At 42.8% G+C, this 25,548-nt stretch overlaps 2 protein-coding genes across 3 annotated transcripts in view; both read left to right on the top strand.

The window, feature by feature from the left end:
* Positions 1-2,927: 2,927 nt before the first annotated feature.
* On the top strand, positions 2,928-13,946 carry LOC311245290 (E3 ubiquitin-protein ligase TRIM11-like; the record flags this gene model as incomplete). Its single annotated transcript, XM_084335126.1, has 2 exons — positions 2,928-3,021; positions 12,376-13,946. Exon 2 carries the CDS (start codon positions 12,378-12,380, stop codon positions 13,944-13,946), a length of 1,569 nt encoding a protein of 522 aa, XP_084191252.1. The 5' UTR covers positions 2,928-3,021; positions 12,376-12,377.
* A 9,602-nt stretch (positions 13,947-23,548) lies between these two features.
* LOC311244919 (E3 ubiquitin-protein ligase TRIM39-like) overlaps positions 23,549-25,548 on the top strand; it is a 35,397-nt gene continuing 33,397 nt past the window's right edge. Inside the window, exon 1 of one of the 2 annotated variants that reach the window (XM_084334614.1) lies at positions 23,549-23,657. The gene's annotated coding sequence lies outside the window, so the exon portion shown is untranslated. The remainder of the gene's footprint in view (positions 23,658-25,548) is intronic. The other variant, XM_084334615.1, reaches the window with a different exon arrangement.

Below are 25,548 nucleotides of genomic sequence, written 5' to 3'. Positions count from 1 at the left end.
AGTGAGATGCTCCACCAGAGACACAGTAGTGAGATGCTCCACCAGAGACACAGTAGTGAGATGCAGCACCAGAGACACAGTAGTGAGATGCTCCACCAGAGACACAGTAGTGAGATGCAAGGAGGCAGGCTGTGGTTGTGGTGAGAAGGGAGGGAGGATAAACAGTCTGATTAGACTGTCCCAGAGAAGGGAAGGGTAGTGTCTCTAGATCCTATAGCCGAAAAGGACGTCTGCGAGGACGGAGGTAGGAGGGATGGAGAGAGATAGAGAGGGGGCAGGAGACATTCCTACTGGAGACACCAGACCAATAGCCTAATAGGCCGATGCAAGTAATGTTGAGGGTGTAGACTACCCTACTGTTGGTCTGGGGAGGGTGTAGACTACCCTACTGTTGGTCTGGGGAGGGTGTAGACTACCCTACTGTTGGTCTAGGGAGGGTGTAGACTACTCTACTGTCAGTCTGGGGAGGGTGTGTAGACTACCCTACTGTTGGTCTGTGGAGGGTGTAGACTACCATACTGTTGGTCTGGGGAGGGTGTAGACTACCCTACTGTTGGTCTGGGGAGGGTGTGTAGACTACCCTACTGTTGGTCTGGGGAGGGTGTAGACTACCCTACTGTTGGTCTGTGGAGTGTGTAGACTATACCTTACTGTTGGTCTGTGGAGGGTGGAGACTACCCTACTGTTGGTCTGTGGACGGTGTAGACTACCCTACTGTTGGTCTGGGGAGGGTGTAGACTACCCTACTGTTGGTCTGTGGAGTGTGTAGACTACCACCTGCCTCATCTGATACATGTTTCTCTTCACCTGACAGCGAGGAGTTTCACTGGGAGCGAGTGACACGTGGAGGTTAACTATCTCCCAGATCCTCCCGACAGGACAGGCTCCCTGTGGGATCAGTATAATATAATATTTGATATGGTTGCAAATACCAGAATTGTTTTCTATTTGATACAACATACCAAATGTCAGTCTTGTCGTGTGTGTGTGTGTGTGTGTGTGTGTCATCCTCTCATCGGGATCACACTCTCGGGAGAGGTGAATTGAAAATGGGGGACCCTGATGTAAACAAGACAAACGTCTTTCTCTGGTCTGCATCCCCTTAACAATTGTGTGTTTTGAGCCGTACTGTATTGTACCCATTCTGCAATCTGTTAAATAATGTTTTTATTAATTAATTCATTCATTCATTCATTCATTCAATCAATCATTCATTCAGCGAGGATCAGAACGACATGTCTGTTTCCAGGCTTAGAGCTCCATCTTGTGGCTTTTCGGTGAATTACAGTCACAGTAGATTATACCAGATCGGTTCTAGTCCTGTTGAGCTAAACACAGAGATAATAATAATAATAATAATAATTTAGGACCTGCTCCGAGGTCATCAATTGGCACACATGCGATGCATGCATGCAATTCGTATCTGCGATTAACCCATCCCGTCGTCCTTCCCCAATCCCCCCAAGGGCAGACGGGAGCAGACAGGCGTCAACGTGAGCCACGCCAGGGGACCAATCCAAGTGCTCCTGTCCGTCTTCGTCAAGGACGCCACAGCGTTAGCAATCTTGTTGTTGTGCATGTTTTTCCATTGGGTTTTATCTTATCGGGGGGGAAACCCTTGCGAGCACGGGGAGAACATGCAAACTCCACACAGAAAGGCCTGGGAGATACCCCACCTGGGTACCTGGGATCATGGAAACCTGGTCCCCAAGCGGGAATCGAACCCTGGACCTTCTTGCTGTGAGGCGACAGTGTTAACCACTACACCACCGTGCCGCATGAGAGGAAGATCTCACAACCTTCTATTTATCATCATGAGAAATTTATTGTTTTACTTTATTTAACCAGGCAGGTCAATTAAGAACAAATTTGTGACAAAAGACAAAAGGAGCTTGAACCAGAACACTATTGAACACAAATGATACATACATCACAATACATGTTTACAGATGTGTTTAAGTCACAATGATATGTTGAATAGAGAGAATGTGTATGTCATACATGCAGACTACCGTTACATTAAGAATTGAAAATGGGGGACCCTGATGTAAACAAGATGAAAGTCTTTCTCTGGTCTGTATCCCCTTAACAATTGTGTGTATTGAGCTGTACTGTATTGTACCCATTCTGCAATCTGTTAATTAAAATGTTCAATCAATCAATCACAATACATGCTTATTCCATGTACTGTATTTGTGATTGATTGTACATGGTCTTCATTCCAAATAATTGACTAAACTTAACTGTTGCATAATATAACTCTGTTGAAACAACATATTTAACTCCTAAATGGGGCGACAGTGGCTCAGGAGGTAGAGCGGTCATCTGGTAGTTGGATCGTTCCCGGTTCGATTCCCGCTCCTCCTGGGCGCCTGATTACCTTTACCAGCGGATAAATCCTAGATTTATAGATCCTTGAGCAAGACAATTAACCCCTAATTGCTACCCAGTTGGGTTGGCACCTTGCATGGTTGCCTCCGTCATGTGTGAGTGAATGGGTGAATGTGAGGAGCAAAATTGTAAAGCACTTCAGATAAAAGCGCTATATAAAATGCACCATTTACCATTTAACTGTTTAAACTGCATTTTTTTTTTTACTTCTAACTGTTTCAACTGCATTTAACTCCTAACTGTTTAAACACCATATATATTCATTCATATATATATATAACTCTTGTTTAAACTGCACAGGGGGATATAGATCAAAGGGGTTTAGTTATAATTTTCACAACAACAGCAGGTCTAACATTTTGGGTAATTTTACATCAACATACCTTAAAATATGCAACAAGATTGAAAAATACGCTTTTCATTGAACTGAATCTTTTAGGGGCGGGTTCTGTGAATACTCCAATCATTGGGCAAACAACTGTGGGGAGGGAGGGGCTTAGTGACGTCACTTTGCAGAAATGAAACAGAAAGTCCCTGAAAAGCAGAAACACGCAGCAGAAATCCTTACAAAGAGTTTCACCAAACTTTCCGGAGCCCGTTTACACGTGTGAAGAATAGATCCATTTAAAGGTGAGTAGGATTTGATTGAGAAGGAAATACACAAATGTCATAAGAATATAGGAATCCCTTTTTACATGAATTTACACACCCAAACCTCTAACCATTATATTTAATGGCATGCACTTTGATGGTACCATAATACTAGCAGGAATGAGTGTATTCTTGTTCATTTTTGACCTCATCAATTTACGTTTAACTTTATTTGCACTGTGTGTCCAACTTATTCTAACTATTGTGAGACAAGCGCTTCTGTGGCGCGGGGCTGGAGCAGGAGGGAGACATGATTAGCAGCTGGAGTCGTGCCTGGCGTCATTATGGCCAATCGAAGAACAACATGCGCCTGGTATATAGGAATAACTTCCACCGACGACAAAGAGATCCAATATTAAGCCGCATCATCCATTTATGAATGAATATAGATCATGTATTTTCCTGTATGTGTCCATATAGCCTACACCTATTGAAATCTAAAAAAAAAAATCATCAGGTTTATCCCTAAACAATCAATCCATGCCAAAGCTTGATTGATTGATTTAAAAGTTTATTAACAGATTGCAGAATGGGTACAGTACAGCTCAATACATACAATTGTTAAGGGGATGCAGACCAGAGAAAGACTTTCGTCTTGTTTACATAAGGGTCCCCCATTTTCAATTCATCATAACATATGACATACATAACATACAGATAGACAGTACTGCTACATCTATACATTTATGATATACCAGATTTGCAAATACAGTACTGTTTGTGATAAAGTGTCCAGAAAAAGAGTGTATATACATTTGACGTAGAAACTGTACATTGGAGGAGGTTGGGTAGGTGGGGTGGGGGGGGGGGGTGGCTATGGGACACTGTACACTCACTGTACATTGGAATACTGACAAAGCCATACTTGGTCATTTACTGTACAATTGGGTTAGGACATTTGTAGGGGCCAGTTTCGAATTGCAGTCTCCCGTAGGTGTTTTTTTAGAGTGTTCCTCTCTGGTAAACAAGAACACCCTGAAGACTCTGGCAGGAGCACTCATTCAGGGGTACTACGACTATGCTTGCACCTCATGGTACCAAAGCACCTCAAAGGCGCTAAAAACAAAATTACAAACATCTCAAAACAAACTGGTCAGACTACTGCTTGACCTTACTCCTAGAACCCACCTCACCCCTGCCCACTTCGACAACCTAGGATGGCTTAGAGTAGACGACAGAGTACAACAACTTGCAATGGGCCTGGTCTACAAGATACACTACACGACCAAGGTACCCATGTACATGTCAAAATACTTCCCAAAGGTCAGTGAATACCACGATCACAACACCAGAGGGAGCTCCACAAATCATGTTAAACCCAGATTCGGCTCAAATAAGGGACTAAACACGTTTCGCAATTATGCCACATCAATGTGGAACGCCCTACCCAAAGCTGTAAAGGAATGTGGATCACTACCCACTTTCAAAACCTCTCTCAAGGGACACCTACGGGAGACTGCAATTCAACACTGGCCCCTGTAAATATCCTAACCCAACCCCCTCCAATGTACAGTCATTTACCTAGTATGGTTTTGTCAATAGTTCAATGTACAATTGTGTTTGTTTGTACAGTGTCTCCCCCCCCCCCCCCCCTCAATGTACAGTGTTACTTGTTTATACAGTGTGCCCCCCGCCCCCCCCCCCCCCCCCCCCCCAACCACCTCCAATGTAAATTACCCAGTATGGTTGTCAATATCCCAATGTACCCAACCCCCCCCACCCAACCTCCTCCAATGTACAGTTTCTACGTCAAATGTATATACTCCCTTTTCTTGACTCCTTCTGTATCACAAACAGTACTGTATTTGCAAATCTGGTATGTCATAAATGTATAGATGTAGCAGTACTGACTATCTGTATGTCATGTATGTCATATATGTCTATATGAATTGAAAATGGGGGACCCTGATGGAAACAAGACAAACGTCTTTCTCAGGTCTGCATCCCCTTAACAATTGTATGTATTGAGCCGTACTGTATTGTACCCATTCTGCAATCTGTTAAATAAAGTTTTCATTCATTCATTCATTCATTCATTTTCATTCATTCATTCATGTTTTTGAAGGTGGGTAGTGATTCACATTCCTTTACAGCTTTGGGTAGGGCGTTCCACATTGATGTGGCATAATTGCGAAACGTGTTTAGTCCCTTGTTTGAGCCGAATCTGGGTTTAACATGATTTGTGGAGCTCCCTCTGGTGTTGTGATCGTGGTATTCACTGACCTTTGGGAAGTATTTTGACATGTACATGGGTACCTTGGTCGTGTAGTGTATCTTGTAGACCAGGCCCATTGCAAGTTGCTGTACTCTGTCGTCTACTCTAAGCCATCCTAGGTTGTCAAAGTGGGCAGGGGTGAGGTGGGTTCTAGGAGTCAGGTCAAGCAGTAGTCTGACTAGTTTGTTTTGAGATGTTTGTAATTTGTTTTTTAGTGCCTTTGAGGTGCTTTGGTACCATGAGCTGCAAGCATAGTCGTAGTACCCTTGAATGGGTGCTCCTGCCAGAGTCTTCAGGGTATTCTTGTTTACCAGAGAGGAGATCCGGTACAAGAATCAAGTTCGTTGGTTGACTTTTTTTATTACATTGGATGCCATTTTGTCACAGGAAAGATTAGCCTCTAGGATGGAACCCAGGTAGGTAATAATTTCATCTTTCCTTGTGACAATATTGTCACCCACTGCAACTGAGAAGCCGTCTTGCTGAGTTTGTTATTTGAACCGAAGAGAATGGACTCTGTTTTGCCCATGTGTAAAATGATAGTTTGTTGTCGGCGAGCCATATGCATATTTTGCCTAGTTCCGAGCTGAGGGATTTTTCAACCTGTAACTTGTTCTTGCCAGAGACCAGCAGGGCAGAGTCGTCCGCAAACAGGAACAAGTTGCAGTCACAAGCTGACGACATGTCATTTGCATAAATTAGGAATAGTAGTGGTCCTAGTATGCTTCCTTGTGGAACACCACAGCTCACTGTGAGGGGGGGGGGGATAGGGTAGGGCTGGGCGATATGGAAAAAAATCATATCGCGATAACGATATGATAATTTTATTTTATTTCTCGATATCGATAATTATCGAATTGTTATAAGTATAAATTTTTTTTTTTTTTTTTTTTTTTTAACAACAGATGTATGTTTATTTTGCAGCAATTCTTTGTCATTGCCGCCATCTTTAGTGTTACATCCCCTCACACTCCAGTTCTCAGGCTGCAGCTGGTTTAAAAGCTAAAGTAAACCGGCTTCTCTGCTGGCTGTGGCTCCAGAGGAGTTGAACAGTTCTGGCTCTGCTAGTTTATTTTCGATCTTTTGGCGCTTTTTTGGTGGACAAACCACCGCACATGTGCACCGTGACTCGTGACTGGAGTCTAGTTCTGCTAGCACACATAGCCTACTGTGTACAGACGGTTTCAAAATGTATTTTAAATTAGAAAGCAAACAAAATAAATGGACAAGAGAAAAAGAAATCTGAATTTGGTCAGTATTGTCATTTGGACAAGCAAAGCCATTACTTTAAGTTGCAGGCAAGAAAGACAAGTCTGTCCACTGTCTCTGGTTTTAAAACTGCCCTGTTGCAGGTAAAAAAAATTAAAAAAAAAGAAAAAAAACGATTTTTTTATTTTTTTTTTATTTCGATATTCGATATCGATTATTAAAATATATCGCGATATTTATCGTTATCGTTATATCGCCCAGCCCTAGGATAGGGTACCGTTTACCTCCACCATCTGTTCTCTCCCCTCCAGGTAGGATTGTATCCAGCTCACTGATAGACTATCTTTTGATAGTCTATCAGAATGGTGTGATTGACAGTGTCGAAGGCCTTTTGTAGGTCCAGCATGACCATGCCGCAGTATTTGCCCGCGTCCACCTCTTGTTTGATGTGGTCGTTCAAATAGAGAAGGCATGTGTCAGTAGGGATGGGTATCGTTAGGATTTTATCGATACTACTACTCTTATCGATACTGCTTAACGGTTCGGTACTTTATCGATACTCTTATCGGTTCTTTTTTTGCAAGAAAAAAAGACAATTAATTAAGAACAGAATCAACATTGCTTTATTATTTATAAATACAACTTTATAAATAAGTATTATAAATAAATATAATTTCTTCAGCAACAGCAGCAGCAATGTTCTTTTATATAACTTTATAAATAAATATAATAAATTAATATAATTTCTTCAGCAACAGCAGCAACAATGTTTTAAATGTGTCTGACTCTGAATTATAGACTTTTTATAATAAACAACAAATGCAAAAGGCTAACAGAACTGTGACACTCGTTCACCCTATCCTCTGTCATCCTTCCTCTAGCTGCTAGGGAGAAAGGACTTTGGGTGGTGGAGGGAGGTAGAGGGAGGGAGGATGTGTGGTGGCCCTGGGCTCACTGGCCTGGGACATAGTGGCTGACGCCTCAGCTTGACGATCTATAAAAAGTTTAGATTGTAGTATTTGTAGCTAAACAATTGTTTTGTTTATTAGCCTATTTGTAATAATTCGTTATTAGCCTAGGCAACTCCGTATCTTGGCTTACGGTTACGGGCCGGCTGCAGTGGATGCAGATGGAACACTGCGCGCAAGGCAGTCGAATACGCGCATTTCTGCACACTAATATCATGTTTTGCCAACAGATGTTTTGATAAATTGATTTGCTCGTATTGCCACCCTTACTGGCAAATGTTTTGTTGCACTTGTGGCAACGTGCATTGTCGGCATTGACCCTTGTAAAGTATATCCATACTTTAGAACGCTTCGCTCTATCCGCCATGATCACGACTCAGTGCATGCAGAGCTGCTGTCTGTGTGCAGAGCGCTATAGCACGGGGCGTCGGGGACACTTTCATTAAGGAGTACCCGTATGTAGGACCCGTATGTCTATGTGTAGCACTAGCGAGCGACTCGCGAGGAGTGTGTAATAATTGACTCGCTGGCTGCGGCTCGCTTCTCGTGCAGAGACAGAGAGAGGATCGTTCGCAACTTTTAAATAATAATAATAATAATAATTTCTCTAGAGTATCGATAGCAGTACCGAGGACGTCAGAGCTTATAAATACTCCGGTATTTTCTAATATAGTACCGGTTCCCGTTTAAAACCGGGGTCCGGGGGGCATCCCTATGTGTCAGTGGAGTGGGATGTTCTGAAACCAGATTGGAATTCGTAGATTCGATTTTTTTCCCGCGAGGTACTTTTCGACCTGTTCGTATACTATTTTTTCCATGACTTTCGAGATGGATGTAAGGATAGAAACAGGGCGGTAGTTGCCTGGGTCTAATTTGCTGCCCTTTTTGTGCAGGGGTGTTACTCTCGCAATTTTGAAGTCCTTGGGGACGTGTCCCTGTTTTATGGAGAGGTTTATTATGTGTGTGATGACTAGGGTAGATTTGTAAAAGGTGAAAGACTCTCACAGCCATGCTGGTTTGTCAAAATGACATATCCAGCCGTTTTCGTTTGAAACAACTTTTAGTCAGAAAGCGTCATGGTTTCTCCATAGAGCTCCATTATACTTTTAGTCAGGGGAGTGTCATGGTTTCTCCATAGAGCTCCGTTATACTGTTAGTCAGGGGAGTGTCATGGTTTCTCCATAGAGCTCCGTTATACGGTTAGTCAGGGGAGTGTGAGTGTCATGGTTTCTCCATAGAGCTCTATTATACTTTTAGTCAGGGCAGTGTCATGGTTTCTCCATAGAGCTCCATTATACTGTTAGCCAGGGGAGTGTCATGGTTTCTCCATAGAGCCCCATCGTACTTTTTTAGCGCAGCAGCTCACGCAGGTCTGAGGTAACTTAGTCACATGACTCAGTTGGTATTGCCGATTGGCTCGAACACGGTATGTTTATAAACAAGAAACGCATATTCCTTGATGAATTGAAAATGGGGGACCCCGTTGTAAACGAGACGAAAGTCTTTTTCTGGTCTGCATCCTCTTAGCAGTTGTTTTGTATTGTGCCCATTCTGCAATCTGTTAATAACGTTTTCAATCAATAGGTCTACTACTCTCAATCAGATTTCCACTAGAACGAGAGGTATTTATTCTAGTCACTGTCCTCACAAGTGTCTCTCTTCTAGTGTATTGTCCACATAGATGATGATTTCCATGATGTTTTCACGATTCTGATCCTTGCACGAATTCAATAACCACAAGTGTAAAAGTGAAATAGCTTGTTGTGATTATACGGTTAAAAGGCTGTATTCAGTTGAAGGATTTACATCAAAGTGGGATGAAATGGATCATCTAACATCCATGAAAAGGGTTTGCGGGAATTCAGACAGATGTCTCTGTGTTGTCACCTAGACCAGTGGTTCTCAACTGGTCTAGCCTTTTCCTTAGTCATTAAGTCGCGACCCAACATTTTGAATCACTATGATTTATGTAAAAAAAAAAAAAAAAATGCAGTGATACGCAATCTTTCAAAACATGAAATAAAGACAAAAAAGTGCAACAAGTGCAACTATTGCTAAAAACCCAATGAAATAAAATAATAATAAATAATATATGCTTCTTAGCAGATTTCTTAGCTTAACATAACAGATCTAAATTTGGGGGAACTAATGGGATAACTGGGGTTGCAACAAAAGTGCAACTAGGGCTAAAACCCAATGAAATAAAAGAATAATAAATAATATGCTTCTTGGCAGATTTCTTAGCTTAACATAACAGACCTCAGTTTGGGGGAACTAATGGGATAACTGGGGTTGCAACAAAAGTGCAACTAGGGGTAAAAACCAAATGAAATAAAATAATAAATAATATGCTTCTTAGCAGATTTCTTAGCTTAACATAACAGACCTACGTTTGGGGGGACTAATGGGATAACTGGGGTTGCAACAAAAGTGCAACTAGGGCTAAAAACCCAATGAAATAAAATAATAATAAATAATTATGCTTCTTAGCAGACTTCTTAACACTTTGATCGCCAGGCTTAAATTCATAATTTACCATCCTCCGCCAGCCCTATTTAATATGGAGAAGGTCCCCTTCTTTGCAGGGCTATAACTTTTTAAATTGTATTGCTAAATTGACATTACTATGGCCCATTCAACGTCCTATATCTATTGTTCAGGGTGTAGCAACGTTATACTTTTTCATTCACATATTCATACTAAAATACGGTCTAAAGTATAAGTATGTTTTTATCGTTTTCTGCAGCTTTCTCCAGAGCGTGATTTATAGCCCTAAATGTATTATATTGATGATTGTATACAGTTTGATAGCGATCGGCGCGAGATAAAACATTTCAACTGGACGTGCTTCTAGAAGTTACTACGTATGATCTGATGTTGACCGGATTGGGGGGGGGGGGCGGGGCGTTTATAATTCCGTGGCCAACGTTATATGATCGATAATAATAAACAAAAACGCTGAAACTCATGGCAGCCTCCTCTTACCGTTGGGCGATGGTACTGGAGCAAACAGATTCCAGTTATGTGATGGGGATCGAGGCGATCCATTTCCGGTTTGTATAATACTAATACACGCCCAAATCATGTCGATTATTGAGTTATGGCAGCGAATCGGCGATCCATATCCACGGTGTGTGTGTGGCTAGAGTCCTGGGATGATATGCGAGTGGCCGGACGGATTTAGGAGACGCACCGATATCCAACCGGCATATCCGGTTTGGCAAGTCGCCGATCATCCACCAGGTGGCAGTATTGAAGCGTTGCAGAGTTGTGCTGAGTCCCACAGCATCAGACAAGGCTCTGTGAGTGAAATATGAATACCATGGCGAAAATATGAAATATGATCAGAATAACATTGTACGCCGTGATCTGGCAGATTTCGCATGAACTTGAAACCCGTTGTACGACGTTATTGGCGGAGAAAGTGTTAACATGCAGGGAACTAATGGGATAACTGGGGATGTTGTTTGCTCCTGACAAGAGTCTCAAAGTCTGGGGTGATGGTAGACAAAGCAACTCTGAGGTCATGCTCAATGTCCAATCTGTTCCTCCGCTTTGTCTTCAGCTGGATCAGAGCTGAGAAGCCACTTTCACAAAGATAGGTAGTGCAAACAAATGTATATAAAATATATATATATATTTATTTTACTTTTTTTATTTTATTTATTTTTTTACACACACATCCGCGACTCACTCAAAATGGCCCCGCGACCCACCAGTGAAAATAGCACAGAGCACCAGCATCTGTGCGTAGACGTGGTCTGGCCTGGTTTTGTGCTAAAACTGTACTGAGCCAGCGGATCTGTATTGAACTATAATAGATTGAACATCTTCCATAACGTGCGCACAGAGTACACCCTGTTTGTTCATATAAGTAATTTTATATTTATTTTGCATTGATTATGCTAAGTAGACGCAGGGCAAACCATTGACCATTTAACAAAACGTATAGACCTATTGCCCTTTTCACATGTAGCCCATAATCATGAAAGATGAATTGTTTAAATGTATGTTTAATCCAGTAAGAATAGTACTAGGCTATATAACATACATCTGTGCTAGTAGATTACATTAACAAAACGTATTGCTCTTTTGACATGTAGCCTACATATTTATAATCATGAACGTTTATTTGGAAGTATTTTCTATTCTGTACTTTGTTTGAAAGTGGTCAGACAGTTTCCTCTGTGTGTAATACAGACAGTATTCACATTCATAAATAACACTTACAGAAAAGCTGATTGTGCACTCTAATAAAAGACGTTTTGTTCAATGGAAAAATTAATTGAACTTTTTCCTCTTTTTTTTTACCGTGAAACCGTGGTATTTTTGCACAAGGTTATCATACCATCAAAATGTCATACCGGCACATGCCTAGCCACTAGGTGTAACGGTACACAAAAACCACGGTACGGTTTTACGATACGTACCTCGGTTTTGAAGTCACGGTTCGGTACGGGTTTTCGGTACAGTGGGGAATAGTTTGGCTTTCCATGTTTCACTCAGGGGTGATGTAGTGTGCAGTAAGTAATTGTACTTGTAGGGCTGTCAACGAATATTCTATATTGAAATTAATAATCGACTTGTAAACAAATTAAAAAATAATAATAATTATATTAGATTGTGAAAAAAACAGCCCCCGGTGGGTGGTCGTTAGTGGTTAACATACCGTTGTATTCGTTCGGTACACTACACAGCCATTCGGTACGGTACGGTACACACTGAAACGGTTCGGTACGGATACGCGTACCTTTACACCCCTACTAGACACACCACCCATCTTGGTGCAAGCGGGTTCCCTTCGAACCACCATGTTACCTTGGGCCCAAACAGCCAGTGCATGCCTTGTGCTTCACTCAAATAGAGCCCCATGTGTTTGAACACAGTGAATGGTTGCTGGCAGCTATACTGTATTTATCATTTGTTTTTCTTTGTTCACAGTTATGGCCAGTTCCAGTCTCAGTTCCAGTCTGTCAGAGGATCAGTTCCAGTGTTCCATCTGTCTAGATGTGTTCACTGACCCGGTCACCATCCCCTGTGGACACAACTTCTGTAAGACCTGTATCACAGGCTACTGGGATAGCAGAGACCGCTGGCTGTGTCCCATGTGTAAGAATGCCTTCGAGAGGCGACCGGATCTCAAAGTCAACACTTTATTCTCTGAAATGGCCGCTCACTGCGCTAAGGTTAATAAACTGGCTTCAGTTGAAGATGAAACCAAGCTTCCGGAGCGAAGTCATCTTGTTGAGTCTGGAGATGTTCCTTGTGATTTTTGTACTGAGAAAGGGGTCAAGGCTCTGAAGTCCTGCCTGGTGTGTCTGGCCTCTTTCTGTGAGAGTCACCTGCGGCCTCACCAGATCCTGGCTTCCTTCAAGAGACACAACCTGATTGATCCTGTGGAGAACCTGGAGGACAGGGTCTGTAAGAAGCACAAAAGGCCTCTGGAACTGTTCTGTAAGAACGACAAGATGTGCGTGTGTTTACTGTGCATTTTCTCTGACCACAAGACCCACACGACTGTACCCATTGAGGACGAGTGTGAAGAGAGGAAGGTAGAACTGGGAAACACAGAGTCACAAGTACAACACATGATCCAGGAGCGACAGGAGAAGGTTCGGAAGATCAGGAACTCTGTCGACCTTGGTGAGAGAAACACATCTGAAATCATTAAGGCAGCTGAAAAGACCCAGAAGGCTTTAGAGAAACAGGCTGAAGAAATCATCAAAAAGCTTGAGGAGGAGATCAACATGTTACTGAGCAGGAGCTCAGAGCTGAAGATACTCTCACACACCGATGACCAACTCCACCTCCTCAAGAGCTCTGCATCCCTCTGCACCCTCCCCACAACCCAGACCTTGACTGGAAGGAAGCTCCAGTTTGACCGAGGCCCCGTGGAGGCCGTGAGGAGAGCTGTGGAAAAGATGCAGAAGACACTCTCTGAGGCACTAGAGGCGATGGGAGTGAACACAGTGAGACAGTATGCTGTGGACGTGTCTCTGGACCCGGACACTGCTCATTCTCAACTCCTTCTCTCTGAGGACCGCAGACAAGTGAGACGGGGAGACTCCAGACAGGCTCTCTCCTGTAATCCCAAAAGATTTGAGTACTACGCGTGTGTCCTGGGGAAGGGAGGCTTCGTCTCTGGGAGATTTTACTATGAGGTCAAGGTGACGGGAAGCCTCTCCTGGAGGATAGGCGTCGTCACAGAGTCCATTGAGAGGAAGAACGGCATCACGTGGAAACCTGACAACGGGGGCTGGGCTGTGGGATTGGGCAGTGGTGTGTATAAAGCTCATGCTGACCCTTCTGTCACCCTCTCCCTGACAGAGACGCTTCAGACACTAGGGGTGTTTGTGGATTATGAGGCCAGAGATGTCTCCTTTTACAACGCAGACACTGGAGCCAACATCTACAGCTTCAGTCGCTGCCCATTCTATGAGAAACTGTATCCGTTCTTCAATACGGGAGACAGGAACCCGCTGACCCTCCGCCAAGTCAGTCAGACCGACTGAAGCAGTGATTTGACAAGGCAGATGATTGGTGGCGGAGTGAGGGGAGTATGGTGTATGTTGGACTGTATGACCTGGACAATGAAAGACAGGGGAGGAAGCAGCAGTAGGAGAGAAAGAGGAAGTGAAGGTGGAGGGCGGTAACATTATTATTATGATTATTAATAAATAATATATGAATATGTGTATTATTAATAATCATATATATTACTAATAATAATAACATCAACAATAGCATTAATAATAATAATATTGATATGATTATTAATAATACATTCGATTTGTGCGTTTCACAGTGCTCAAAGACTCTTTACAGAATGGGATAATACAACTGGGTCAAAACTCAAAAGCAAAATGAGTGAATGTGGATTTGAGGTGGGTTTTGATGCTGTTTTAAAGGACGGTAGGGTGTTGGCAGGGAGGGTTTTTGAGGCTGATTTAAAGGACGGTAGGGTGTTGGTGTTGCTGATGTGAGGGGAGGGCATCCCAGAGGGAGGGGACAGCTGCTGCAAAGGCCCTGTTGCCCCAGGTCTGGAGCTTGGTCCTGATGGGAATTAAGAGGTTGGTGTCAGCAGACCTGAAGAGACGGGTAGGGGTTGTGGAGGAGGAGGTCAGAGAGGTAGAGGAGGAGGTGGAGGAGGTCAGAGAGGTAGAGGAGGTGGTGGAGAAGGAGGTCAGAGAGGTAGAGGAGGTGGTGGTGGAGGTCAGAGAGCTAGAGGAGGAGGTCGGAGAGCTAGAGGTGGAGGAGGAGGAGGTCAGAGAGGTGGAGGAGGAGGTGGAGAAGGAGGTCAGAGAGGAGGAGGAGTTCAGAGAGGTAGAGGTGGTGGAGGAGGAGGTCAGAGGGGTGGAGGTGGCAGGCTGTTGAGGGCTTTGAAGGTGAAGTATTTACATACATTACATTGTTTGGGAACAGGTGATTGATAGGGGAACATCACCCAAATCAAGAATTCCAATGTTATTTCTATGTCCTAGGAAAGTTCAATCAATATTTGTGAACATGCGCTACTCTCCCCCAAAGCCAGAAACCAGAGAAGTAAGACTCAACTTGTGACGTCATCAGGTATAAAGTCTGGAGCTGCTCCATAGACTGTGGAAGGAGACTGATTTTGTTCTGTTGATTTTGTTCTGTTTTTGTTATTGGACCAACAGGACAAATTATTTTTATATACCTAATTTTGTGTTTTCAGTATATGTTGATTTTTTTTTTTACCCTTTTCTTAAAATGTTTCTATTCATGTTCTCTTATGTTTGGTGATAGTTGGGTTTTTGATTGTTTAAGAATTAAAGTAATTCATCTCTAAAGCAACATTAAAGAATGGCTCCTAATGTCAGAACCTTACAAACAACGTTCATTATACTAACTGATACTGAATCTGATTCTCTAGAAGCTCTGAGCTCAAACTACTGATGGACAAAGTGCATAAAGATGGCTGCCTCCATTCCTTGTGGTTAGGGGTTCCATTCCCTGTGTAGTAGAGTAGAAGTAGAAAGCTTTATTGTCATTGCACTGTAACACAGTACAACAAAATGTGTTTATGCAGCACCTAACAAATTATACACGCACTACCACACAACACATTCCATGTACCCATACACACACTACCATACATACATTAGTGTACCCATACACACACTAACATACATTAGTGTTACCATACTCACTACCACACCACATTCATGTACCCACACTCTGCTACACATGCACTTATTCACAAGAACAAAAATAAAAAGCATTGCAAATCTTTTTTTAAATTATTATTATTATTCGTACATGGAATTGTTACAGTCCAACAGTGTCTTCAGTACATATAGTTCACTTAATATGATCCACTAAATTCCATGACCGAAAGGAACAGGAAGAAGAAAACTCTTATTGTACTTGCCCCTACACACATACAGTACACTGATACTGTTCATAGTGCAATGTTTACCAAACCAAACAAAATGTACATACTTATTTTGCAGAAATGAAAACATCAACACAATGACATTAACATAAATGAATACATTTTGTCTGTTAGTTAAATTGCATATTTACTGAGGTTCATATACTGTTGTATTATATCATGTATTATTCTATATTATACCTCTATATACTATATAATTGTATCATACAGTAACAGTAGAGAAAAATATATTGCACCTTAGTAGTCAATGACATTATTGCACATGTCCCAAACATCTGTCGTATTGCACAGACATGTATATATTATAGTGAGGTAGATGTCGTATTGCACAGACATGTATATATTATAGTGAGGTAGATGTCGTATTGCACAGACATGTATATATTATAGTGAGGTAGATGTCGTATTGCACAGACATGTATATATTATAGTGAGGTAGATGTCGTATTGCACAGACATGTATATATTTATTATATTATAGTGAGGTAGATGTAGTATTGCACAGACATGTATATATTATAGTGAGGTAGATGTCGTATTGCACAGACATGTATATATTATAGTGAGGTAGATGTAGTATTGCACAGACATGTATATATTATAGTGAGGTAGATGTCGTATTACACAGACATGTATATATTATAGTGAGGTAGATGTAGTATTGCACAGACATGTATATATTATAGTGAGGTAGATGTCGTATTGCACAGACATGTATATATTATAGTGAGGTAGATGTCGTGGCAATAGACAGATTGCCAGCTCCAGACAGTTGGCCACAAACTCATGCAAAGTCAATGGGGTCGAACTCCTGTCTGCACAAGCTAAGTGAAGCTCACTGAAATCTACTCAGTGCAACACAGAATAGATCTCAGCGAGCTTCAGTTAGCTTGTACAGACAGGAGCTCGAGCTGCATTGACTTTGCATTGGTTTGTGGCCAACTGTCTGGAGCTGGTGTGAGGAACAGCATGGATTGTGCTGAGAAAGGACTCATTATTGCCAAGTAAGAAATAGAGCTAGGGTTCCAAAAATCTGAACTGTCCCTTTAAGATGAGATCTTTGTACATCTCCATGAGGACATCATATAGTCAGCAGCACACAATGTATGAGAACAGACATGATTAATAAACAAATACATTAATTAAAGGGAAATTACACCACAAAGCAACATTTTGAGGCGTAACTAATGAATTCTCTCTTGATTTGATTTGATTAGACATTTCAAAAATATATACAAGATTCCAGAAAAACATCAAGGATGCTACACAAAAAAGTCGAGATGTATTTCCATTGTGGTCCTTGGTCTCAGACAGACAAGCAATACAAAACATGACCATAAATAACTATTTGACAAACTACATAGACACGTTCATAGTAACGAACATGTTCATGCATTTTTAAATCTAGTTTTTGACATTGTCGATGAGCCATGATTTGACTTTTTTCTTAAAATTGTGTCGGCTACTGATGCATTTTAGCTGTGAAGGTAGCAAATTCCAATTTGTGGCTCCCCAGAATTTAAAAGAACATTTGCCCATATTTGTTTGGAACTTGGAATACGCAGGTCGGCAATGCTGGCTCTGGTGTTATGGGTATGCATGTCCCTGTTCCACTGAAAATAATTTGTAATGTGTATAAGCGCTCTCTGCTCAGTAGCATCAGCCACGAAAGCTGCTCATCTGTTTGAGCTGTATGTCCTCCAAGTGTCATGGAGAGGGACCCTGTCGGCCACCCGCCCCCTGCCTCTTCTCCCTCTACACTAAATCACTGGGTAACATTATCACGTCTCATGGCTTCTCGTATCATTGTTATGCCAATGATACTCAACTCTTCCTCTCCTTCCCTCCCTCAGACATCCACGTCTCTGAGCGGATCTCGGCCTGTCTGTCCGACATCTCCGCCTGGATGACGACCAACCACCTCAAACTGAACCTAAGCAAAACAGAATGGCTCCACCTGCCGGCCAAATCCTCCCCCCTGACCGACCTTTCCATCACAGTCGAGAATGCAGCTGTGACCGCGTCCCCGACCGCCAAGAACCTTGGTGTTGTCCTCGACGACCAGTTGAACTTCTATGCTCACATCGCAGCGACAACCAGAACCTGCAGATTCGTCCTGAGCAACGTCAGAAGGATCCGCCCCTTCCTGACAAAAGAAGCCACCCAACTCCTCGTCCAATCAACAGTCATCTCCCGCCTCGACTACTGCAACGCACTGCTCGCTGGCCTCCCGGCCACCGCCACCAAGCCTCTTCAACTCATTCAGAACGCAGCGGCCCGCCTGATCTCAAACCTACCGAAGTCGGCCCATGTCACCCCACTTCTTAGGGACCAGCACTGGCTCCCCATTGCTGCACAAATCCGCTTCAAGACCCTCGACCTAGCATACAATGCGGCAAAGGGAACCGCTCCCGCCTACCTCTGGTCAACTACACACCCTCAAGACCCCTACGCTCTGCATCTTCTGGCCGCCTCAGACCTACTCCTATCCAAGCTCCGGGAGGGTCATCAAAGAGAAGTCTCCTATTCTCAGTCCTTGCCCCACAATGGTGGAATGAACCACCCACCCCAGTTAGGACAGCCGAAACCTGTCCAATCTTTCGCCGTCAACTGAAGACGCACTTCTTCAACCATTATCTGAAATAAAAATAATAATAATAATAAAAAAAAAATCTAACCCTAACTAACCTTACTGTCATGCACTTGTCCTAATAAACTAACCTACACTGTAGCATGCAACACTTTGATGAACATTGTTACTCAGCTGATAGAGCTGTACCCTTCCTGATGACTTGTCGTACAGAACTTGTAAGTCGCTTTGGATAAAAGCGTCAGCTAAATGACTAAATGTAAATTACATGTAGTTCTACATCTGTTTGAGCTGTATGTCATGATGACACGTAGTTCTACGTCTGTTTGAGCTGTATGTCATGATGACACGTAGCTCTATGCTCCGTCTGCTCATGGTAAATGGCTGCATTTATATAGTGCTTTTATCCAAAGTGCTTTACAATTTGTTCCTCACACTTTACCCATTCATTCACACACCGACGGCGGAGGCAACCATGCAAGGTGCCAACCAGCTCATCGTGAGCGGTTAGGGGTTCAGTGTCTTGCTCAAGGACACTGCAACGTGCTGCCCGGGAGGAGCCGGAATCGAACAAGGAACCTTCTGATTACCAGACGACCGCTCCACTTGCTGAGCCTGTTGGCTGACACCACAACGTGTCTTGCTGTATAGTCCTCCGTAAAGCAGGAGGCTGATGCAGGTGCAGTGGTTTAGGTTCATGGCCTGTGAGCTGATTTTACTCTGTAACAAAGCAATGCGTCTACAAATACAAGACATCCAGAGTGGAATTCCCCCTTTAAGAAGATAAAATGTGATATGAATCTAGTATAGAGTGCAGACGCAGAACACAGCAAAGTCATCTTGGACAGTTCTTTTTTTTAGTGATGTCACGCGTAACATCACATAAATATACTGCTCAATATAACATCAATATCATCAAAGCACATGTTGTAAGTTATGAGGTAACGGTGCAGTGGTTAACTGGTACATCTCAGACGGACAGATCAGTGGTTAACTGGTACATCTCAGACAGACAACATTTAGATTGGTGATTAACTGATACATCTCAGACAGACAACATTCAGATCAGTGGTACATTGGTACATTGATTGAACACTTTATTAACAGATTGCAGAATGGGTACAGTACAGTACAGCTCAATACATACAATTGTTAAGGGGATGCAGACCAGAGAAAGACTTTCGTCTTGTTTACATCAGGGTCCCCCATTTTCAATTCATCATAGACAGACAGACAAGGACATTCAGATCAGTGGTTAACTGGTACATCTCAGACAACATTCAGATCAGTGGTTAACTGGTAAATCTCAGACAACATTCAGATCAGTGGTTAACTGGTACATCTCAGACAACATTCAGATCAGTGGTTAACTGGTACATCTCAGACAGACAACATTCAGATCAGTGGTTAACTGGTACATCTCAGACAGGACGACAACATTACAGAGACACAGTAGTGAGATGCTCCACCAGAGACACAATAGTGAGCTGCTCCACCAGACACACAGTAGTGAGATGCTCCACCAGACACACAGTAGTGAGATGCTCCACCAGAGAGACAATAGTGAGATGCTCCACCAGAGACACAGTAGTGAGATGCTCCACCAGACACACAGTAGTGAGATGCTCCACCAGACACAGAGTAGTGAGATGCTCCATCAGAGACACAGTAGTGAGATGCTCCACCAGACACACAGTAGTGAGATGCTCCACCAGAGACACACAGTAGTGAGATGCTCCACCAGACACACAGTAGTGAGATGCTCCACCAGAGACACAGTAGTGAGATGCTCCACCAGAGACACAGTAGTGAGATGCAGCACCAGAGACACAGTAGTGAGATGCTCCACCAGAGACACAGTAGTGAGATGCTCCACCAGACACACAGTAGTGAGATGCTCCACCAGAGACACAGTAGTGAGCTGCTCCACCAGAGACACAGTAGTGAGATGCAGCACCAGACACACAGTAGTGAGATGCAAGGAGGCAGGCTGTGGTTGTGGTGAGAAGGGAGGGAGGATAAACAGTCTGATTAGACTGTCCCAGAGAAGGGAAGGGTAGTGTCTCTAGATCCTATAGCCGAAAAGGACGTCTGCGAGGACGGAGGTAGGAGGGATGAGAGAGAGATAGGGCAGGAGGGATGGAGAGGGAGAAAGAGAGAGTAGGAGAGATGGAGAGAGAGAGGGTAGGAGGGATGGAGAGGGAAAGAGAGTATGGAGACGCTCTATACAGACAGGTGGAGACGCTCTATACAGACAGGTGGAGACGCTCTATACAGACAGGTTAGTGGTTCCATTCTGTGTAGCTCAATGGGTAGAGCAAGGCACCAATACTACCAGGGTTATGAGATGTATTCCTACTGGAGACACCAGATCAATAGCCTAATAGGCAGATGCAAGTAATGTGGAGGGTGTAGACTACCCTACTGTTGGTCTGAGGAGGGTGTAGACTACCCTATTGTTGGTCTGAGGAGGGTGTAGATGTAGACTACCCTACTGTTGGTCTGGGGAGCGTGTAGACTACCCTACTGTTGGTCTGAGGAGGGTGTAGACTACCCTACTGTTGGTCTGAGGAGGGTGTAGACTACCCTACTGTTGGTCTGAGGAGGGTGTAGACTACCCTACTGTTGGTCTGGGGAGGGTGTAGACTACCCTACTGTTGGTCTGGGAGGGTGTTGACTACCCTACTGTTGGTCTGTGGAGGGTGTAGACTACCACCTGCCTCCTCTGATACATGTGGAGTCGCCAGCCGTTTCTCTTCACCATGACAGCGAGGAGTTTCACTGGGAGCGAGTGACACATGGAGGTTAACTATCTCCCAGATCCTCCCGACAGGACAGGCTCCCTGTGGCATAGATCAGTATATAATATAATATTCGATATGGTTGCAAATACCAGAATTGTTTTCTATTTGATACAACATACCAAATTTCTGTCTTGTCGTGTGTGTGTGTGTGTGTGTGTGTGTGTGTGTGTGTGTGTGTGTGTGTGTGCGTGTGTGTGAGTGTGTGTGTGTGTGTGTGTGTGTCATCCTCTCATCGGGATCACACTCTCGGGAGAGGTGAATTGAAAATGGGGGACCCTGATGTAAACAAGACAAACGTATTTCTCTGGTCTGCATCCCCTTAACAATTGTGTGTTTTGAGCCGTACTGTATTGTACCCATTCTGCAATCTGTTTAATAAAGTTTTCATTCATCATTCATTCATTCATCAATCAGCGAGGATCAGAACGACATGTCTGTTTCCAGGCTTAGAGCTCTATCTTGTGGCTTTTCGGTGAATTACAGTCACAGTAGATTCTACCAGATCGGTTCTAGTCCTGTTGAGCTAAACACAGAGATGAGAGAGGAAGATCACTACCTACCTTCTATTTATCATCATGAGAAATGTTTATTGTTTTACTTTATTTAACCAGGCAGGTCAATTAAGAACAAATTTGTGACAAAAGGAGCTTGAACCAGAACAATATTGGAACACCAAATGATACATACATCACAATACAAACATCACAATACATGTTTACAGATGTGTTTAAGTCACAATGATATGTTGAATAGAGAGCATTTGTATGTCATACATGCAGACTACCGTTACATTATGAATTGAAAATGGGGGACCCTGATGTAAACAAGACGACAGTCTTTCTCTGCTCTGAATCCCTGACCCCTTAACAATTGTGTGTATTGAGCTGTACTGTACCCATTCTGCAATCTGTTAATTAAAATGTTCAATCAATCAATCAATCACATTACATGCTTATTCCATGTACTGTATTTGTGATTGATTGCACATGGTCTTCATTCCAAATAATTGACTAAACTTAACTGTTGCCTATTTAACTCTGTTGAAACGACGTATTTAACTCCTAAATCGGGCGACAGTGGCTCAGGAGGTAGAGCGGTTGTCTGTTAGTCGGAAGGTTCCTCGTTCGATTCCCGCTCTTCCCGGGCAGCATGTCGAAGTGTCCTTGAGCAAGACACTTAAGCCCTAATTGCTACCCATTTGCCGGTTGGCACCTTGCATGGTTGCCTCCGTCATGTGTGAAAGGGTGAATGTGCGGAGCAAAATTGTAAAGCACTTCGGATAAAAGCGCTATATAAAATGCACAATTTAACTGTTTAAACTGCATTTTTTACTTCTAACTGTTTAACACTATAGCACAGCCGACAAGGGGTCAAATGACCCTAGGCATTTTCAATAAATGTATCCTCGTCACTCGGTCGAGCTCCAGCTCTGTCACTCAATGACTTTTCCTAAAAGTACCCGTTTTATCTGGCACGGTTTCTGAAATTTCAAAATGACTTCAGGAAAATGTAATTAGAACGTTATTCCACATATATATGGAATATACATGTGGAAAGTCACAGCACTTTGTCAGCGTCTAGCGCAGGGGTGGCCAACCCATGGCTCGCAAGCCGCATGTGGCTCTTTGCCCGTCAATGTGTGGCTCTTCCATCAAAAAAAAATAATACAAATTATAATATTATATATATTATATAATTATATATTATATAAAAAATGTGTCACTCAAACCTGTGGTAAACCTCATATTTTTATATTAAGAGGTAGGGATGTCCGATATTATCGGCCTACCGATATTATCGGCCGATATCGGCATTAAAATGTGATATTTAGAGTTGGACAATATCGGTATATCGGTATCGGTAAAAAAGCCAATATCGAGCATCCCTATTAAGAGGTAATTATATATAGTTTACACTGTTTATTTTTCTCATATTTCTCATATAAGCTGTGGGGTCATCTGACCCCTTCCGGCGGGAATCAGTGACATTTTCTCCATGGCTGTTCTAGTGTTAAACTGCATTTAACTCCTAACTGTTTAAACAGCATATATATATTCATTCATATATATATGAATATATATATATATAATATATATAACTCTTGTTTAAACTGCACAGGGCGATATAGATCAAAGAGTTTCAGTTATCATTTTCAAACAACAGCAGGTCTAACATTTTGGGTAATTTTACATCAACAAGATTGAAAAATACAATTTTCATTGAACTGCATCTTTAACTTATTTTAGGGGCGGGTTCTGTGATGGGGAGGGAGGGGCTTAGTGACGTCACTTTGCAGAAATGAAACTGAAAGTCCCTGAACGGCAGAAACACGCAGCAGAAATCTTTATAAAGATAGTTTCACCAAACTTTCCAGGGGCCTGTTTACACGTGTGAAGAATATAGCAATTTAAAGGTGAGTAGGATTTGATTTTAATAAGAAGGAAATACAAAAATGTCATAAGTTTACCTTTATTTGCACTGTGTCCAACTTATTCTAACTATTTGGTGAGACAAGCGCTTCTGTGGCGCGGGGCTGGAGCAGGAGGGAGACATGATTAGCAGGTGGAGTCGTGCCTGATGTCATTATGGCCAATCGAAGAACAACATGCGCCTGGTACAGTATATAGGAATAACTTCCACCGAGGACAAAGAGATCCAATATTAAGCCACGTCATCCATTTATGAATGAATATAGATCATGTATTTTCCTGTATGTGTTCCATATAGCCTACACCTATTGAAATCCCAAATTTGTGTTCATCCGGTTTATCCCTAAACAATCACTCCATGCCAAAGCTAGATTTGTAAAAGGTGAAAGACTCTCACAGCCGTGCTGGTTTGGCAAAATGACATCCAGACGTTTTCGTTTGAAACCACTTTTAGTCTTAAAGCGTCACGGTTTCTCCATAGAGCTCCATTATACTTTTAGTCAGGGGAGAGTCATGGTTTCTCCATAGAGCTCCATTATATTTTTAGTCAGTGGAGTGTCATGGTTTCTCCATAGAGCTCCATTATACTTTTAGTCAGGGGAGTGTCATGGTTTCTCCATAGAGCTCCATTATACTTTTAGTCAGGGGAGTGTCATGGTTTCTCCATAGAGCTCCGTTATACTCAGTGATGCAGTGGTGGTCCCACGCCGTCCTAGCAGTTTTTTCTGAGCAGAAGTACGCGCACGGATGTGCACGGGCGCGCACACAAAAATGCATTCACAACTTTCACTGGACTCGTCATAACAAAGAACGAGAAGAGCCAAACCAAAATACAAGCCCTGTGTGGGGGTTTGCTTGATCTGTGGAGCTCTCATTATTGTTAAATTCTGCCTTGGTTTATACTGTACCATGAACTACAGAATTGACGATTGAAGCATTCTCCAAGTTGCTTACACTTTTATTATAATCTCACGTTGACATACTTCATCCAGCTCTCCACCTAGCTGTGTCACACTCAACTCCGTCCGTGCGGAAACAAAACCTTAGTTTAATACAAACCTATTGTAACATCCCTTTTCTTTTACTGAACTAAAAGATCCTATTGTAACATCCCTTTTCTTTTACTGAACTAAAAAATCCTATTGTAACATCCCTTTTCTTTTACTGAACTAAAAGGAGCTAAATGGTGAATGCCATTAATATCGAACTAACATGGAGCTAAACGGTAATGACATAAAAATCTACTTTCAAAACCATTATTTTCTCTTTTTTTTCTTTTCTTCTTGAATACACTGTGCCCCACACACTCAGCTTGCATAGTCCATGAGATATCCTGGTCTAGCAACTGCTCGACCCGATCTTGTGGTTACAGTCTGTGTGTCCCCTATGTCCCTGCCCAGAGTAGCGGTAGACTCTGGTGTGCTGTGGGTCTCAAGAGATAGTCTGGTCCGGCCCACCTGGCTCTGTGCCCCTGTCCCGTCTCAGGTGTCGTCGATTTCGTCGAAGAACAGTTCCGGTGTCCAGCTCTACTCTGTAGGATCTGTGGTCAACAGGCTGCACCACTGTGACACTGTCGCCTTTCTCCAGCTTGTGTGCGGTTCAAAGGGTTGAATTCTGACATGCTCTCCTACTTTTAGCGTGTCCAAATCTCTCGCTGTTCTGTCGTAGTATTTTGCTTGTCTCATTTGTCCTCGTCTCATCTGCTCTGCCGTTGTGCGTTTCACCTCCTGCTGCAGAAGACTATCCCTCGTTGGTAGCAGGGTTCTGGTCCTCCTACACATCAGTCTCTGAGCTGGGCTTGTGTCTAGCCCTTGAGATGGAGTGTTGCGGTGATCCAACATCGCCAGGTATGGGTCCTCCCCTGCCGCCTTGGCT

This window comes from Notolepis coatsorum, assembly GCF_963971535.1.
Source record: "Notolepis coatsorum genome assembly, chromosome: 18".
NCBI lineage: Eukaryota > Metazoa > Chordata > Actinopteri > Aulopiformes > Paralepididae > Notolepis > Notolepis coatsorum.
Note: the sequence above shows the minus strand (reverse complement) of the source record. Positions and strands in the feature narration are given on the sequence as shown.